This window comes from Euleptes europaea, chromosome 13 (assembly GCF_029931775.1).
Source record: "Euleptes europaea isolate rEulEur1 chromosome 13, rEulEur1.hap1, whole genome shotgun sequence".
In the NCBI taxonomy this organism is placed as follows: domain Eukaryota; kingdom Metazoa; phylum Chordata; class Lepidosauria; order Squamata; family Sphaerodactylidae; genus Euleptes; species Euleptes europaea.
Window position 1 is genome coordinate 11,213,049 of NC_079324.1, and position 17,969 is coordinate 11,231,017.

Genomic DNA, 17,969 nt, shown 5'->3' on the forward strand with positions numbered 1-17,969 from the left:
ACAGAAACTTTTGAGCGGGTACAAAAGAGAGCAATGAGGATGATTAGGGGTTTGGACATTAAGCCTTACGTAGAAAGGCTGTGCGAACTGGGAATGTTCAGCCTGGAGAAGTGGAGGTTGGGGAGTATGATTACTCTTTTTAAGACTTTGTAGGGCTAGAGTGCTATTTCAGTTGGTAGTTGAGGACAGGACTCATAATAATGGTTTAAATTACAGGTTGGGAGATGGTGGCATGATATTAGGAAAAACCTTCTAACAATAAGGGGAGTTCAGTGGTTGCCCAGGGATGCTGTTGGTTTTCCCTCCTTGAAGCAGAAATTGGACAATTATTTGTCCCAGATGCTTCAGGTCATCCTGCATGGTGCAGGGGGTTGGACTGGATGGTCCTTAGTCCCCTTCCAACTTTTTAATTCTACTATTCTATGATATATGACTTAACTCTTAAGAGAGCCTGCATACTGGATTTGTAAATGTACAAATGCACCAGAAAGGGATTATAGTTTAAAAAAACAATACAGCACGTAAAGACTAATTGCTAACGGCCAGGAAGAAAATCTGCTAAAAGGATGTAACTCAAAAGCAGCAAAAGCAACTCTTTGCATTTCCTTTGCCAACAGTAACCCCTTCGTTGACAGCCAACAGCATCTCTTACCTAAGTCCTGCCCATGAGCTCTCTCGTTTCCCTGCACATAGAGAAGAGAAAATCCATCATAGATCCTGACTGTTCCTTGAGGACAAAAAGGTGTGTCTGTCGTCTGGCTGTGGCGAGTTATAAGGAATCCGTGAGCGACTGAACCAGTTCCAGGTGGACCGGGTGGGCCTTGCAATCCATCTGGTCCAGGAAGACCCTGTGAACCATGTAAACCTGTTTGTAAGCAATAAACAGAACGGATAAATCCTCCAATAAAATAATCTTCACCTTGCACAAGAGAAGATGCAAAGATACATGTGCTAAAGGTTCTGGAAACTGGATGTTGCACTTGGTAAACACATCAAGACGGAAGCTGACATGGCTTCTCTGAAACAAAAATTGAACTGTGCAATGACTTGGTAGAGGGTGGAAGAATTTGCTTCTCTTCTCACACTTTTCAACCAGGGGGTGGGTGAGCACTGGGTAGGCCCAGCCTGACTAGTTATCATTTAACCTTGACTTCTTTAAGTTAGCTGAAAATTAATTGTCTCAATATTTAGACAATTAAAATTTCATTTTATTTTATCCAAAGATTCTTGTTTTACTGACAGTAGTTAGGGCCCACCATCTTCTTGAGGGCCCACCATCTTCCGCCCCTGATTTCAACTCAAAATTCAGCTTATTGTTGCATTTTCCCTTTTGGGATTGACTTTCACGTCTGGATATCTATCTATTTCAATGTTTTTTGGTTTTGTTGTTTGCATTTCTTCCATCCCAGAACTCAAGGAAGCTTACAGAGATTCCCCAATAGGCCTACCTCCTACCAGTGGGGATGGATCCAAACTAAATTTTCCATTAGGCGGTTTCAAAAGGTGATTAGACAGGTTCATGGAGGATAGGGTCTATTGGTGGCTACTAGCCATGATAACTAAAGGGAACCTCCACGTTCAGAGACAGTCACCTCCGAATCCCAGTACCAGGAGGCAACATCAGGGGAAGGCCTCGGCCTCTATGTCCTGTCACTGGACCTCCAGAGGAACTGGTTGGCCATGGTGTGAGAGAGGATGCTGGACTGGATGAACCACTAGTCTGATCCAGCAGGGCTCTTCTTAAGTTCTTATGTTCATTAGTGGTTTGGAAATTTCCTGTGTGCCCTCTCCCATTTCAGCCCACTGATCTCCATGTAATGCTGCTCCTGGGAAATATGGGACCCTGAGGAATGACATGAGGGGGGTCTGAAGCACAAAGGGAGAATTGATGGAAATTGCTAGCATAGTTTGGATCCAACTCATGGACCAACCCAGGTCCGCGGCTTTACCAAGGTTCCCTTGACATGCACCCTCAGAACACATCTGTTGCTCAAGGTACACTGGGGTGCTACTGCCAGCTCACACAGGCTTAACTTTGAATCCCTCCCCCCATCCCAGCCAACTGCCTTGATGAAATCCTATTTTTTGTAAACTTGATAGATCAGGCTGATTCTGCGTGCCACACAACTTTCAATTAATTCTGCACTGGCTAGTTCCCTGCTAGTTTTCTAGCATGCCTTTTGGCCAGACTGCATCTTGTTATGCCTCCTTTATGTAAAATGAAAGAACATCAAACCACTAGGCAGCCCTAGGCAATTGCCTAGGGTACCAGAGGCGGAGGGGCGGTAACCAGCTCCTCTGCCCATCCACTGCATCGGGGTTTGCCCCAGGAGGTGTCCCTATCCCCAGTGGGCAGCCATTGAAGCGAATGCTCCCTCCTTCCCTCTTTCTTTCGGGTGGTGTGGGGACAAGGCAGGCACGGACCACTTCCCCTTTCCTCTGCTGCAGTTCACCTCGCTGTACCACAGTGCTGGGGGTGAGGAGAGTGAGCACCACTGCACCCCATTCCCAGCCCTCACCCCATCACCAGAAGAAGAAGAGTTGGTTTTTATATGCCAATTTTCTCTACCACTTAAGGAAGAATCAAACTGGCTTACAATCACCTTCCCCTCCCCACATCAGACACCCTGTGAGGTAGGTGGGGCTGAGAGAGATTGAAGAGAGCTGTGACTAGTCCAAGGTCACCCAACTTGCTTCATATGGGGAGTGGGGAAACCAACCTGGTTCACCAGATTAGCCTCCGCCGCTCATGTGGAGGAGTGGGGAATCAAACCCGGTTCTCCAGATTAGAGTCCACCGCTCCAAACCACTGCTCTTAACCACTACGCTATACTGGCTCTCAAGGGGGTCAGGCAGCTTCTTCTAACCATGACACAGGGGAAGAGGAGGGCAGATGCCATCTTCCTGCATCATAGTGTGTGTGGCTTGGCACAGGGTGCCCAAAATGCTTGGGCCAGCCTTGGCATCAAAATGTCTTGTTCCTTGAAACATAACGGTACTTTATCAACAGATGGACCTTCTGTGGAGTCAGACCACTGGTCTGCTCCAACTGGCAATGGTTCCCCGAGATCTTAGGCACAGGTCTTCTGTCCATCTACATGTCATCTATCTATTACATTTTTATCAAGCTCTTTCTCCAAAGAGCACAGAATGGCATATGAAGCTTTCTTCCATTTCAACCTCACAATAACCCTGTGAGGTAGGCTATGCTGAGTCTGTTTGCTTCATGGCTAAATGGAGAATCTGAACTCAAGGCCTACCCAGTACTGGTCCCTAACCACCATACTACACTGCTCTGAGTGTCAATACTTAAGATCTATCTGGAAATGCCAAGGATTAAACCTGGGACTTTCCACATGCAGAGTGTGCATTCTTCTGCTGAACTTGGGACGCTCCTGAACTTAAGAAGAAGAAGAGCTGGTTTTTATATGCCGACTTTCTCTACCACTTAAGGAAGAATCAAACAGGCTTACAATCACCTTCCCTTCCCCTCCCCACAAAGACACCCTGTGAGGTAGGTGGGGCTGAGAGAGCTGTGACTAGCCCAAGGTCATCCAGCTGGCTTCATGTAGAGGAGTGGGGAAACCAACCTGGTTCACCAGATTAGCATCTGCTGCTCATGTGGAAGAGTGGGAAATCAAACCCGGTTCTCCAGATCAGAGTCCACCGCTCCAAACCACCACTGTTAACCACTACACCAAACTGTCCTGCAACTGGTGCTCACACTAAATCAGCTTCGATCAAAAAAAAGATCACATGCATCTTAAATGTCACCATACCAACTTTCCTGAACGTCGGGTGCTTACCATACCTGGTTGACCTGGAAGGCCTCTCTCCCCTTTACGCCCCGGGGGACCATCAAATCCTGGAGGCCCATCTCGTCCAGCATCACCAGGAATACCAATTGGACCTAGAAAACAAAATGATGAGTTACAACAGAATTTTTGCAAACTCTTGGCAATTGTGTAGAGGAGTTCCACTGGCAATACCAATGGGGGGGATGGCTTATATGATCCTTTTAGATGCACAGTTGCCTGTGAATTTTATTTTTTTAATATCTCAATGGAAGAACATACCTTGCAATCCTGGTGGGCCTGGGAGCCCAGGTAGACCTTTCAGTCCAGGCTGCCCTGGGAGACCCGGTGGACCTTGGTCACCTTTTATGACAATAGTTTCACCAGCCTGGCCGGGTATTCCTGGAAGGCCTGGGATACAATAAAGGCAGTTTGAAGTTAGAGAACAGTCAATGGGGCATATTGCCCAGCTGGTCATCCATCTATAGTGTTCCTTAAAGGGGGCTGCAGTAAACAAGATTATATCAGAACAACTAACTGCCCAGAAATAGCTTGGCAAAAGGGAATGGATTCTAATCTTTCTGCTGGATCCACCCCATTATTCCAATAGTGAACAGCTTTTCTTTGGAGGAACATAAGCAGGGGTGGATCAGCCATTAAGGCCACAGGGAAAACACCCTGGGGGGCCACCTCCCCCCCCCCAAGCGAGGAGCAGCCCTCATTAAATTTGGACTAGTTCTCGTAGCTGCTGCAAGCCAGCCAGCTGCCCTGGCCCCATGGCAGATGGTCGCTTTGGTTTTGGGCCAGCATGCCTGCAAACAACTTCTGCCTACTTTCAAAATACCTGAATTCAGCTGAGAGGAATGCATCAACTGCAACAGGATGAACTAGCAAGAGACTTCACATGTGGGGGTTACCCACAACACCAGGTAAAGCTACCTAATCTGGCTTTGACTGAACACCTCAAGCGCCATCTTAAGTTTATCTCCAAAATTGTTAATACATACATTGTCAAGTAATTATCCCCCGAAGGGATCTTTGACTCTTGCTTGGTGTTGGAGAGATACAAGGAAGACTGCTGGCCTTTGTAATTCCAATGGAGGGACACTGTTTTGTTTTGTTTTCCTCCCACAGAGGAACAAGGGTGCATGCTGACATCAAACGCACTGACCTATATCTACTTACTCACCAGCATTCAGCACAGAAAGGCTGGTGAGAAAAGGCCTTTAAAATCACAGCCGGAAATATCTCTTTCAACCTCCCCCTTTTTAATTTTCTAGCATCCAGCTTGAGGAAGAGTTCCAGTGAACTTGAAAATTTGCACACAGTTTAGTGCGGGGGTCACCCACCTTTTTGAGCCTGAGGGCACCTTTGGTATTCTAACAGAGTGATATGTGTGACTACAAAATGGCTGCTGCAGGAGGTGGAGTCAATCACAAAATGGTTGCTACAGGACATGCAGCCAACTACAAAATGGCTACCATAGGAGGTGGAGCCACTAGGGTTGCCAGCTCTGGGTTGGGAAATACCTGGAGATTTTGGGGGTGCAGCCTGAGAAGAGTGGGGTTTGGTGAGGGAAAAGACCTCAGCAGGGTATAATGCCATAGAGTCCACCTTCCAAAGCGGCTATTTTCTCCAGGTGAGTTGATCTGTGACCTGGAGATCAGCTATAATAGTGGGAGATCTCCAGCCACCACCTGGAGGCTGGCAACCGTAGGAGCCACACACATACTCAGAAGAAGTCCAAGTGCAGTGGAGAAGAGGGGTAATTTTTAAAATACACTGGAAAAGAGGAGAGAGGGGTGGGGAATAAAACTGACACTGTGGTGGCAGCTGTCACCAAAGTGATGGAATTTTAATCTGCACAGCCAATCAGATCTCCTTGGCCAATCAGAGTTGTGCTTGGCAAGAGCCCCACTTGGCCCCACCCACTTTCTGAAAACACTTGGTGGGCTCCAGGTAAGGTGTTGGAGGGTGCAATGTTGGGGACCCCAGTTTAGTATCATTGTAACTGGATCTTTAAAAAGGTATGAGGTGGATTGTGGTTTGTTTTTGATGAGTAACATGAAACATGGTTCCTACCTGGAGATCCATAGGCTCCAGGATCCCCTGCGAGGCCAGCCGGTCCTGGAGGTCCAGGGGGCCCCTTCGCACCTGAAAGACCAAACCTTTGCAGTTAATGCCCAGTGCAAACCAGCGTCTGTCCCCTGACTTGCCAGTCTCAGTGCTTGGAGAGGTTGGCTCAACTGGGCAGCTTTTGTGCTTGCTGGAAAGGTGGTTCTGCAAAGCTGCCTTTTAAATACCTGGGAATCCTGGGACTCCTGGGACACCGAGATCGCCTTTCATTCCATTCAGGCCTGGATGGCCGGGTTCACCCTAAGACGACACAACAGAAGTGATTGCTTTTATCATCAGAAGGTGCTGGGGAGGGGAATAACTGGGCTGGTCACACATGAACACTTAGGCCTGACAGAAAATGGACAGAAGTAGTATCAATTCAATTTATTATGATAATTGACCAGCAAAGCACTGAAGTAGTAAGAACGAGATTGCAGAGTCCAGAAACAGGAAACCCCCCCCCCCAAGTTCATTGGGTAGGCCTGGGCCAGTCCTACACTCTGAGCCTTGATGACATTATAGGTTAATAACAAAATGAGGTGTTCCTTATGCCAAGTCGGCCCATCGTTCCCTCTTTGCTCAATATTCTCTCTCCTATCTGGCAGTGGTTCTCCAGGGTCACAGACAGGGAAGGGTCTTTCACAGCGTCTGCTACCTGAGATCCCTTAGCTAGGGATGCCAAGGACTCCATCTGGGACCTTCTGCATGCTAACTGGGTGTCCTGCCCTGAGCTACAGCCTGTCCCTGAGCTCTGTGGATGATGAGTGAAACATAAATATGAAATACAGACAGACAAGTTTCCAAGTTATCAATGATTCTCTAAAAAAGGGGGGGAAATACTGGAAAATCTCAGATGTGCAGACCAGAAGAAATGGAAATGGCTCCTGCAATCTGGAAATCCAGGCCAGTTCGACGGCACAAGAAACCTCCGCAGTTGTGCAAAGGGAAGGGCCATGGAAGAGCATCTGCGTGGCATGCAGAAGGTCCCATGGTCAACCCCCAGCATCTCCAGTTAAAAGATCTACGAGTAGGCAATGTGAAAGATCTCTGCCTGAGACCCTGAAGAGCTGCCACTAGTCTGAGTAGCCAGTACCGACTCAGATGGACCAAGATCTAGTTCAATATAAGGCATGTGTTCAAGGTGACATTTTGAGAGCTCCCATGCCAAAGCCTGCAACCTCAGAGGCATACTCGGTGTCTTCAGCAACATTTCAAAGGTTCCGGATATCCCTTTCAGATTGTCCAACGCAGCCAGCCCCTCACCGCTAAGAACAGTTTCAGCTGACCCTACTGGAAGTGCCTTAACTGAAACTTATCTCCTTATGAGAATTTTCAGCATGCCTTCAAAAACTTAAGTCTCCATAAAGGTTAGGACAAGAGATGCTGCCCAAAGTCACAGTCTGTGGGCTCCAAACAGTTGCCATGGCAGCTTGTAATGCTCCCCTTCAATTTTATTCAATTCATTGCTCACCCCCACATTCTTCTCTCATGTGGTTTGCACATTCTGTGGCTGGCAGCAGTTGGTCAACCAGTTAATGGACTGATGAGAAGAGAATTTATCTCCCCATCACCACCCTTCTGCCACTTCCTCTTTGCTCTATCTTTCCCCAGTGTCCTGGACATTTCTTTCAGCAGCATCCAAGCCCCACCTTAGGAATCCTGGGAAATGCAGTCTTTGTTGAATCTCAGGTGTCTGAGCCACTGGGGAAGGAGGGAAATGCAGCAACAGAGAGATTCTCCCACTTGCCTGTAGGGTTCACAACCTCCAGGTGGGGCATGGAGATCTCCCAAAATTACAACTGATCTCCAGACGACAGAAATCAGTTCTAGTGGAGCAAACAGCTGCTTCAGAGGGTGGGGCTGTATGGCACTGTGCCCAGCTGAAGCCCCTCCTCTCCCCAAACCCCACCCCCAGGCTCCACCCCTGAAATCTCCAGGAATTTCCCAACCTGGAGTTGGCAATGACCTCCTGGCTGGCCAGCAACTGCTGTCCACTGTAGCCGTAAGGGAAGTGTAGCTTGGGGAAAATCTAAACTATTTGCTGATAGTTCTGCTTTCCCTACGTGCAAAACTAATTCAAATTTGGAAGGGAGCTCAGGGGGCAAGCCCACCACTTAATCAAGAGTAGAACTTTACTATCTGTCCTCACATTTTAAAAAGAAGCCAATTTCTGTAAGCTCACTTTTCATATTCAGTTGTTTAGTTCTCAAAACTAAGCATTGCTTTAGAAGCAAATGTTTTTTTGCTGCATACTCACCGGGCGCCCAGATAATCCTTGATCTCCTTTTAAACCACGTGCTCCAGGCTGACCTGGCAGGCCTGGGTTGCCCTTTTCTCCTTTCACTTGCCCAGTTCCAGGGGGCCCTCGGGGACCTTCCGGACCAGGGAGACCTGGATGTTGCAGAACAGAAGGTTGGGGGTCAGTGTGCCTTGGGCCCCTTCGAGATTCACTCTTCTATCAGAAAGGACACAAGGCCTACGTGGGCTTTTGCTGAAGGGCCAAGATACTTTGACTTCCTTTGGGCTTGTAGATAGGCACAGCTTCGTGCTCTTGGCAGAGCTGACCTGAAGTCAGGTGAGGCTAGCTAGTGGGCCCTGGGGTTTTGGAAGCCTTCCACAGCTATGGACCACCTAGTCTTGCTAGATTCAGCCATCCAGAAGAAGCAAGGCCCATTTTGGATGACTAGCTTCATCCCTGGTAATTATATTTATTTATGCAGTTTCAGCCTGTTGGGGTGGTGGGTACTCTGTCCCCAACTGGAAGCAGCTTCCAATCAAGAGTTGTGCTGAGATCCAGCCAGTCAGTATCACACTGGGCTCCTTTAAGGGATCCTGGCGACCCCCCACCCAGCTGATTAACAGTGCAGGGCCCGGGCCACAAGAGGCTTCTTGGCCCATCCAGCAGCCCAGAAGTGGAGGAAGAATCAGTGTATGCAGGGCCTTGAGAGGGGCCACTCCTGGTCTCTTGCTAGGGGAGCATGAAGTGCAAGGGAGAACCTGTGCCTAGTGAGGCTGTCTTTAAAGAAGGTGGGGGCCGGCCAGGGAGGATGCAGCATACTCTTGCTCCCGAGCCTGCAGGAGGTGGACTGAGGGCACTTTCAAACCCCTTTCATATCGTTCTGTATCACAGAGAAACCAGCCAAAAGCACATTATATGTTGGAACTGCTGGATAACGTGGTACAGAATGAAAGACATCACATGGTCGATACAAAATATAAAATTAACACATTGGGGGGCTGTTGGGATGTCTTATCTTTGGAAATGCTACCAAAATACCAACATTTTTCATTCATGAACCCTTTGCCCCAGATTTAAAGGTTTAAGATTAAGAATGCAAAACTGATCGGGAGAAAAACATCCTCACTCATAGTAGGGTGTCTGGGAAATAAGTAAAGGCATACTACATCAAAATAAACCCCTAAGCCCAGTTATCCCTTTCAGTTTAGAAGGCGTCAGTCAAAAAGCTGTTTGGGAAAGGAGACTCTGGGTATGGGTACAGAACCAGCATCAAAGGAGTCCCCAGACTGGGCCCAGTTCTGCTGAGAGCTCCCAGCCTCCCATTTCCAGCAGCCATGGGTCGTTTATGCATAGATACTTTCACTCACGTTCACCCCCTCGCCTCGGTTGTTCTTATGCACGAGTTTTCCCTCCATTAGAGATGATCTCGCTGCCAGCCCTCAAAAATCCCGGACCTTCCCATTCCTCTGTTAACCCAATTCTTACCTCTGCCCTGCGCTCAGCCCGGGCGAAATCCCCATGCATAAGGCAAAGTGTGGGACACGCAAGCTTGGTTTCGCTCACAGCCAATTACAAAGCAGCGTGTCAAGAGGCGGGGATTCAAATACTTCCTGCTTCCTTGGAGCTCTTTCTGAGCAGAAGAAAGGCTTTTTAAAACCGAGGCTTCGATTTCTCCCCCCTCCCTTCTTTTCAGATTGCTACGTTTTTGTTTTTATGTTATTAAAATGCTTTTTAAAGTGGCAATTGGGTTGGGGGGGAGGGAACTTTTCTCTCACTACAGCCAATTTCGAAGCAGCATTTCAAGGGGCGGTGATTCAAATACTTCCTGATTTGAGCTTGGAGACTGCTGGTGCATAGACTCCCAACAGGAAAGCGTGGGTCCAGCGAGCAACGAACCTCAGGTAAAACTCCCGTGCATAAACGACCATGGATGAGGCCATCAGAGGGAGGAGCAGGGAGCAGCCCCTTTAGAATCCCTCCAAGGGCCGGCTGCTTCAGAGGGTGGGCTGTATGTATGTCACCGTACCTGGCGTCAGCATACCCTGAGATGGGGTAGCTGCCAGAGCCTGGGGCTCCCAGCTACCCTTGCCTCCCAGTGCCACTGGGGTGCAGGCACTGGTGAGCATGGGCAGTGGGAGAGCTCACAAGCGGGCAGGGAAAGAACACACAGGCAGGCGGGAGGCATGTGGGTGGGGGGAAGGGAAGAAAGGCATGTACCAGGGGGCCTGGTAGAAGAGGGGAGGGGGCCTCTGGGAACTCTCTGCCCAGGCCCCCTCAAAACCTGGAACTGGCCCGGCCCCCTCCCCAAGGAACATTTGAATTAAACTGCCAGGTGACTGTTGCTCCCAGCAAACCATGTTGAGAGCCAGTTTCTAACTAAAGAGTGGCATAATAATAGAGCTAATAAAAATAGCAATTCCTCTTCTGCACACTTTTGTAAGGCTGACCACAGTCCCTCTGAACAACAATAGAATGGGAGTTAAAATGACAACAGTAACTTCGTTTTACAAATCAGTGCAATGCAGCAAAGCAAACGGTCCAAACGAAGTATCTAACCTGGAGGACCTGGATGGGGTCAGAGTTCACCAAAGCCCACAGATCGATGTTAGGGGGATATCAGAGACCACACAGGGCAAAACAGATTACTGGTTAGAAGGAGTACAGGTGAGATATCGACACACTAAACAACGAAACCCATTTCACCAGCATATTTTGTATCTACAGCATAGCAAACAAGCATGCAATATAATTTTTAAAAACCTCACTCCTCTGACACATAAATATGCATTTATGTAGCATTAAAATATATATACAACTGAATCTGGTGATTAGGCCTGATCCAACCAGTGCAAGCCAGGCAATTAAACCCAAAACGTGGTACAAGTTTTGAATTCCCCGTTACTACCTGAGGTTTACTACCCATCCATTTGACATAAAGATGCAAGTGACTGCAACCATTTCACCGACAATGCTGTATGAAGGACAGCCCATTTACAACAACCACCTTCTGAGTGAGGGGCTGCTTTTGTGGTCAGGGGCAACTCTGCTTCCAGAGAAGGGCTCTCGCTCCCACTGCTGGCAGAGGAACACATTTTGGGACTAGAGAAACAACGCAGTGCATAACTTGGGGAAGCAACGAAAAAAGGAGACCTCGCCATGGATCCTTGTTCATTCTGCCAATGCTTCCTTCTCCCGCTCAGTCAGTTCCCTTTCCTCCAATACAGCTGGGAAAGAAAGTGCCTGAGAGCCCGGAATGGAAATGGCTCCACCTTCTGCCATCTCAGGCAACTGGCTGCGAGCTGATTTGGGGCAGAATAAAAGTTGCTGCTGCTGAGAGGCCAGCCAGCAGAGGTACCTCACACCAGCATTTGACTGGTTCCTAGGATACATTTAAAAGTAAAGGTGCAAGCACTGGGTCATTACTGACCCATGGGGTACGTCACATTCTGACATTTACTAGGCAGATTATGTTTACGGGGTGGTTGGCCATTGCCTTCCCCAGTCATCTACACTTTACCTCCAGCAAGCCGGGTACTCAAGAAAGACTGTTATTGGATTCATATTTTGGGCAAGGTATTATGGCCAACCTGGATGGCCCGGGGCAGCTGGATCTTGTCAGATCTCAGAAGCTAAGCAGGGTCTGCCCTGGTTAGTACTTGGATGGGAGACCACCAAGGAAGTCCAGGGCCACTACGCAGAGGCAGGCAATGGCAAACAACCTCTGAATGTCTCTTGCTTTGAAAACTCTATGGGACCACCATGTCAGCTGTGACTTGACGGCACTTTCCACCACCACCACCGTGGCAGAGGTCCCTTTAATTTCCTCCCCTAGTTATTATTAATTTGGTACTGTTATTTCTTTTGCTGCATCCACTTCTATCTTCGAGTACTTGAAGGGCTGTCATATTAGAGGATGGTGCCGAGTTGTTTTCTGTTGCTTCAGATGGTCGGACCAGAACCAATGGGTTGAAATTAAATCAAAAGAGTTTCCGTCTAGACATTAGGAAGGATTTTCTAACAGTAAGAGTAGTTCCTCAGTGGAACAGGCTTCCTCAGCAGGTGGTGAGCTCTCCTTCCCTGGAGGTTTTTAAGAATAGGTTAGATGGCCATCTGTCAGCAATGCTGATTCTAGGACCTTAAGCAGATGATGAGAGGGAGGGCATCTTGGCCATCTTCTGGGCATGGAGTAGGGGGCACTGTGGGTGGGGGGGGGAGGGGGAGGTAGTTTGGAATGTCCTGCATTGTGCAGGGGGTTGGACTAGATGACCCTGGTGGTCCCTTCCAACTCTATGATTTTATGATCTTGTGTTTTGGTCTTGCAAACCTATGATAAAAATGGGTGGGGTGGGGAAGAGAACTCAGATGCACATTTGAAGAGCCTTTACAAAAATGTACGTCTGTCCTTTTCCACTGATTGCACGCTTGGAGGAAAAACGCCCCCTGTGCTTTCACCACTGCTCTGCACTTGCAGGCATTTAACAAACAATAAAGGCTGGGCTGGATCCTGCGGACCCGTTCCGCTAACAGAAACGCTTTCTCCCAGCACATCTTGAGCTAGGATAAAGGTGTCTGAGCAAGGTGAAAACGCCACCATTAGAGGAACAGATCCGTAGGATCAAACCCGTTATGAATAGTCAGCATATAATAAAAGCACTCTGAAAAAGGGCTACTTACTGTGTGTGTCTTTTAATAGAAATTTAATCGTCAAACTGTTCCTGAGTAATTTAAAATACATTTTTCTTATGCAGGGCCAGTACACTCTTAGGGCTGAGGTGGGATAGGATGGGCTAGAGCCCATGACCACATAATATATTTTCATGTCAGTGAAATGATTCAAAAATATACATATCCAATGCAACATTCAGTTATACACTGGGGACTGTTTGGGTGCCTAGACACACAGATATTAAAAGCTGGAAGCTTTATCTCCCTTGAGCTCTCTCTCTCTCCATCTTTTGCAAATAATACTATGTTGATATGAACAGTCTACTATAATGTCCGTTTGGCTATGATTTACACAGTGGAAAAATCTTATGGCTGTCTAGAAGCATCTGTATTGAAACAGATGTGACATTTTAGCATTGGCAGTCTAACCATGAAACTAGTCCATAGGGCACTATTAAAACACTTTAGTCTCAAATATGGCCACTTAAAAAAAAGATTAAAGGCTAAACTTGATTGCAGGGCTCACAGCTATTAATTATGAATTAAGTTTATTTCTTTTGTTGCAGTTGTTTGTTTCTTAAAAGTCATCATAGCAAAACGTCCTTCATTTTAATACATGGGTATGCCAAGTAATGCTTATTCAAGGGAAAGACCGTAAGATAGACATAATAAGGTTTGGTCAACACTACACGAGAACAGAGACAACAGCAGCAGTCTTTGAAATTAGAAGAGACATGGCACAATGAGAAAAGCTTTTGCTGTTTCATCAGAAGCAAGCTAGCCTTAGCGAAGGGGAAAAAAATAAACAGTACCACTACATTGTATTTGTGTGAGAGAAATTAGCACAAAATTGACAAAGTGCCAGAGATCAACAGAAATGCAACGCCAGTTACTCGTTCGGTAAACAGTTTGGATACCACCCTGCAACCTATCCAGGAAAGTCTGTTGGTGTGGAGGAAGTAGTTAACTTTTTGCAAATTACTTTGCATGAATTTTATCTGAGCAGCAAGAACATTTTTTTTTAATTTAGTATCCTACTTCTTTGCAAGAGCCTCTTATGGATCGTAATGGATTCAAAATTAAGAAGCAATAGGAGGGAGTAAATGGAACAGTTTTTAAAAAAAAAAAACCACCTGCCACTGAGCGTTACCACCTGTCTGCCTGCAACCTCTGGGAGCTTCTGGGGCGGGGCATGGTGACACTGCAGAACATGACCCTATGATGTCACTTCTGGATACATAAACAGAAGCAACATCACAGCATGGCCATTTCCCCCTCTCATTTTGCTCCCGTTGCTCTACTTAGCAGTAGCAGGAATCTGGAATCCAGAGCAGGAGATCCCCTGCCATAGCAGGGGACCTGGCTGACCTACCTCCACTGTGCTTGGTAAGTGCTATTTAATTTATTCACAATTGATCTACAGTCAGCGGTGAAAAGTGAAATAGCTGTAGATGACATCAAATTATTCCGTATTGGGGAACTCTCAGGCTGTGAAGAGCTCGAAAGGATCACTATGAAGTGGGTGAACAGGTAGCAGAATGGCAGATGAGAGTCAAAGAGGGTAAGTACAGAATCCGTGCATGCAGTCCACGACTGTGTCCCAACGAAAGGTTGGAAGGCAACTTGCACGAGCAGCGTTTTTGAAAAGTGGTTCCCTTGTGAACAGTGAGTCTGGGCAGCAGGAAGTTCACATCACTATTTCTTTAAAGCTGGTGACAGTTTTAAAAGCCAGAGTTATTCTTCCTGTTTTTACAAATATTCATTTCCCTAATAATATTTTAGTACAAATCTGCAGACATCTGCAGATGTTGCCAGACAACATCTCTTCCTCGATGCCTACCAGTTCTCAGATATCATGTCTATTAATGTATAGCTGTTTGTATTCAACAGAGTTCCAAGCGAGGGTTTTCTGCATCTTCTGAACATCTTTGGAATCAGCTATGGAGGAAGTTTATGACCAGTATGAATAGAGGAAGCTGCTTTATACTGAATAAGACCCCTGATCTACCTAGGTCAGCAGCATCTACTCTGAGTAGCAGGAACTCTTCAGTCTTGGGTGGAGGGCTTTCCCAGTCAGGAATTAGACCCAGGACCTTCAGCATGATAAGCATGAGCTCTAACTTGGAGCAATGGCCATCGCTTAAATGGCAGGAGCAATCCTAAGCAAGTCTACCCAGAAGTAAGTAATGTTTTTGCACTGCTTTATGGATTCTTTGGGGTTGGCTTGATATTGAGTGTTGCAGACTTCTCAGGCTGTACTTGTAGCAGCTCTTAATTGATATAGGAGGTTTGGGGAAGATACTACTTCAGTGCATCTTGGAGCTGGAAGATGGGGGAGTTGGAGATTCCAAAGACGGCCAACAAGACATAACAGAGCTCACAGCTTATCTAACCTGTCCTGTCCCAAGGGGTCTTATTTCCTCTCCGTCTTCATTAATATTGTGCAGTACCAGATTGCCAAGGAACAAAATGTCAATCCTATCTGGGGTACAAGGTGAGAAGAAAACTGATCTGGCTTGCATGATCAAGACCTGGTAGGAAGAATATGATAAGGTTATCTGTTTCAGTTACCTCTGCCTGGTTATGCGGTCCTTCACCAACCACACACTGGAGGCCAGGGAGGGGGATACCTATCAACCCTTTCCCATCCCGTTGCATATTTCTGGTGCAAACTCTTGCTAGAATTGACTGTCTGTTTTTTCAGTTAGGTTCCAGGGACAGAACCAGCATTCTACTAGTTCCTGGTTCCCTGGTGGGGTCCTTCTCTGAGCTGGCAGAGGGGGCTTGGTGCTGGAAACACCTAGGGTGCTTTCACACATGCCAAATAATGCACTTTCAATCCACTTTCAATGCACTTTGAAGCTGGATTTTACTGTGTGAAATGGCAAAATCCACTTGCGAACAATCGTTAAAGTGATTTGAAAATGGATTGAAAGTGCATTATTCAGCATGTGTGAAAGGGTCACTAGCCTGATTGTTGTGGAAGAGTTCAACATTCACGCTGAAGGCACCTTGTCTGGGCTGGCTCATAATTTCACAGACTCTTTGGCCACCATGGATCATTCTTGGCTTGTGACGGGCCTGATGCATGAAACAAGGACATATTTTGAACTTACGTTTTTGCACTGAAACTTTGGAGGTTGGAGCATGTGTTATGGGCCAACCACTGTCTCATGAAGGCATGGGTGAATGTGGTATCAACACCGCAGGGGTGGGATGGGAGGCTAAAAGACACTACTGGATTCAAAGATGCTCAAGGGGACTTCAGGATCCCAAACGACAGCTGTGTTGAGGCTGCAGCGGGAGCTTGGAACATGAAGCTCCAGGAAGTGAATAACATGGTTGTTCCCTATTGACCTCTCCTGCCCTCAAGGCACAACCTGGTGCCTTGGTTTACTGCAGAACTGGGTGACCTGAAGAGGACTTGGAGACATATGTAGAGCAGCCCTGGCAGAAAACTCTAAGTGAACCTGACTGAGTGTGCCATAGAGCTATGAGATGATGGAGGCAAAGAACTTATACTTCTCTGCTACAATTGCCTCAGTTAGTTCACAGTGTGCTCAGTTGATTAAGGTATTTCAGCACCTGCTGATAGTATGAGCTTTTCAATCCTCAGGGACTCATTATTAGCTTTGACAATTTTGAGAATTTTTTTGCTAATAACATCTCTCAAGTACATTCTAATTTGGATTCAAGTTGAAATACAGTTCAGGCAGAAGAAATATCCAGTGCACGCCTGGTCCATGTATGGATCACTTCAACCCACGTAACTGTGATGGATGTCAACAGGATCTTGGGATCTGTAAAGGTCACCACTCATACTCTGGATCCTTGTCCATCCTGGTGGCTGAAATCATGTAACGATCGTGTGACTGAGTTCCTGATGTTCATCATAAACCAATCAGTGACTCAAGGGGCCTTTCACCAGTGTCTCAAAGAAGCAGTGATCCATCCTTTTCTTTAAAAAAGGTCTCTAACTTGCCCTTTCTGGGCAAGATGATAAAGCAGTTATAGAACAACTCCGGGTTTTCTTGAATGACTCATCTGCTCTGAACTCTTTTCAGTCTGATTTTAGGCCATGCTATGGCAGAGAGATGGCACTGGATGCTTTAGAATGATAGTTGAGTCTCCCTTTCAATGCAGGTAGGCAGACAAGGGCCATGCCTCTTTGTTACTCTTAACAGATTTACAATTACTGGATTTATCAGCTGCTGCTGCTACCATGAACCATGCCATCTTGTTCCAACGTTTGGAAGAAGGTATTAAACGAAGAAGTAGGTATCAGACAAAATGCTTTGGTTTGATTTAAATTGTTCCTTTTGGACTGAATTCAGAGGATTGCTGTTGGAGACCAGTTGTCACCAGTGTGGGACTTTTCCTGTGGGGTTCCACAAGGCTATGGAAAGCCCTTAGGGATAAATGGTTTGTGGTTTTGAAGTTAGCCTACATCAATATGCTGACCATACCCAGTTCTGTACTTCTTTACTCAAATCAGTTGCTGTAGAGGAGCTGGACTCCCACTTTCTAGTTGTGGTTAAATGGATAAGTGTGAAGAAGTTGAAACTGAGTCCTGACAAGATAGAGGTGAGGCCGGATGAAAAAGCCAGAGACTTGAAAGGACCTGTGCTTACCACATTTGATGGGGTTCAGTTGACTGCCATCGATTGGATCCATGGCATTGTACCCTCAAGGCTAGACTACTTTAATGTGCTCTACCCACTGAAGTCAACTTGGAAATTCCAGTTGGTACAGAATCTAGCAGCTCAGTCACCACTGGATGCTAGTTTCAGAAGGTAGCCGGTTTGGTCTGCAGTAGCACCGCTAAATTTGAGTCCAGCAGCACCTTGGAAACTATCAACATTTTCTGACGAAGGGAGCTTTAACTCTTGAAAGCTCAGACCCTGAAAATCTTGTTGGTCTCTAAGGTGCTACTGGAGTCTAGATATTGGAAGCTAGCAGAGTATGCCTATTACACTCATTCTGCAGCCACTCCTTTGGTTAACCAATCAGTTAGCAAGTTCAATTAAAGGTACCATTATTACCTACAAAGCCCTTCATGACTTTAGACCCATATATCTGCTGGACTGCCTCCCCTACTATGCTCTGCCACAACAGATTTGCTCATCTGAGCAAACCTTCTGAAGGTGCTAACC

The 17,969-nt window shown here is 46.8% G+C and overlaps 1 protein-coding gene across 1 annotated transcript in view; it reads right to left on the reverse strand.

Annotated features, from left to right (window-relative positions):
• Nucleotides 1-17,969, reverse strand: part of COL4A5 (collagen type IV alpha 5 chain) — a 191,677-nt gene that overhangs the window by 8,636 nt on the left and 165,072 nt on the right. The window contains exons 44-49 of the mRNA XM_056858951.1: nucleotides 8,170-8,303; nucleotides 6,098-6,170; nucleotides 5,877-5,948; nucleotides 4,077-4,205; nucleotides 3,812-3,910; nucleotides 653-865 (exon numbers count right to left, since the gene is read on the reverse strand). Coding sequence (XP_056714929.1) covers nucleotides 653-865; nucleotides 3,812-3,910; nucleotides 4,077-4,205; nucleotides 5,877-5,948; nucleotides 6,098-6,170; nucleotides 8,170-8,303 — 720 coding nt within the window. The remainder of the gene's footprint in view (nucleotides 1-652; nucleotides 866-3,811; nucleotides 3,911-4,076; nucleotides 4,206-5,876; nucleotides 5,949-6,097; nucleotides 6,171-8,169; nucleotides 8,304-17,969) is intronic.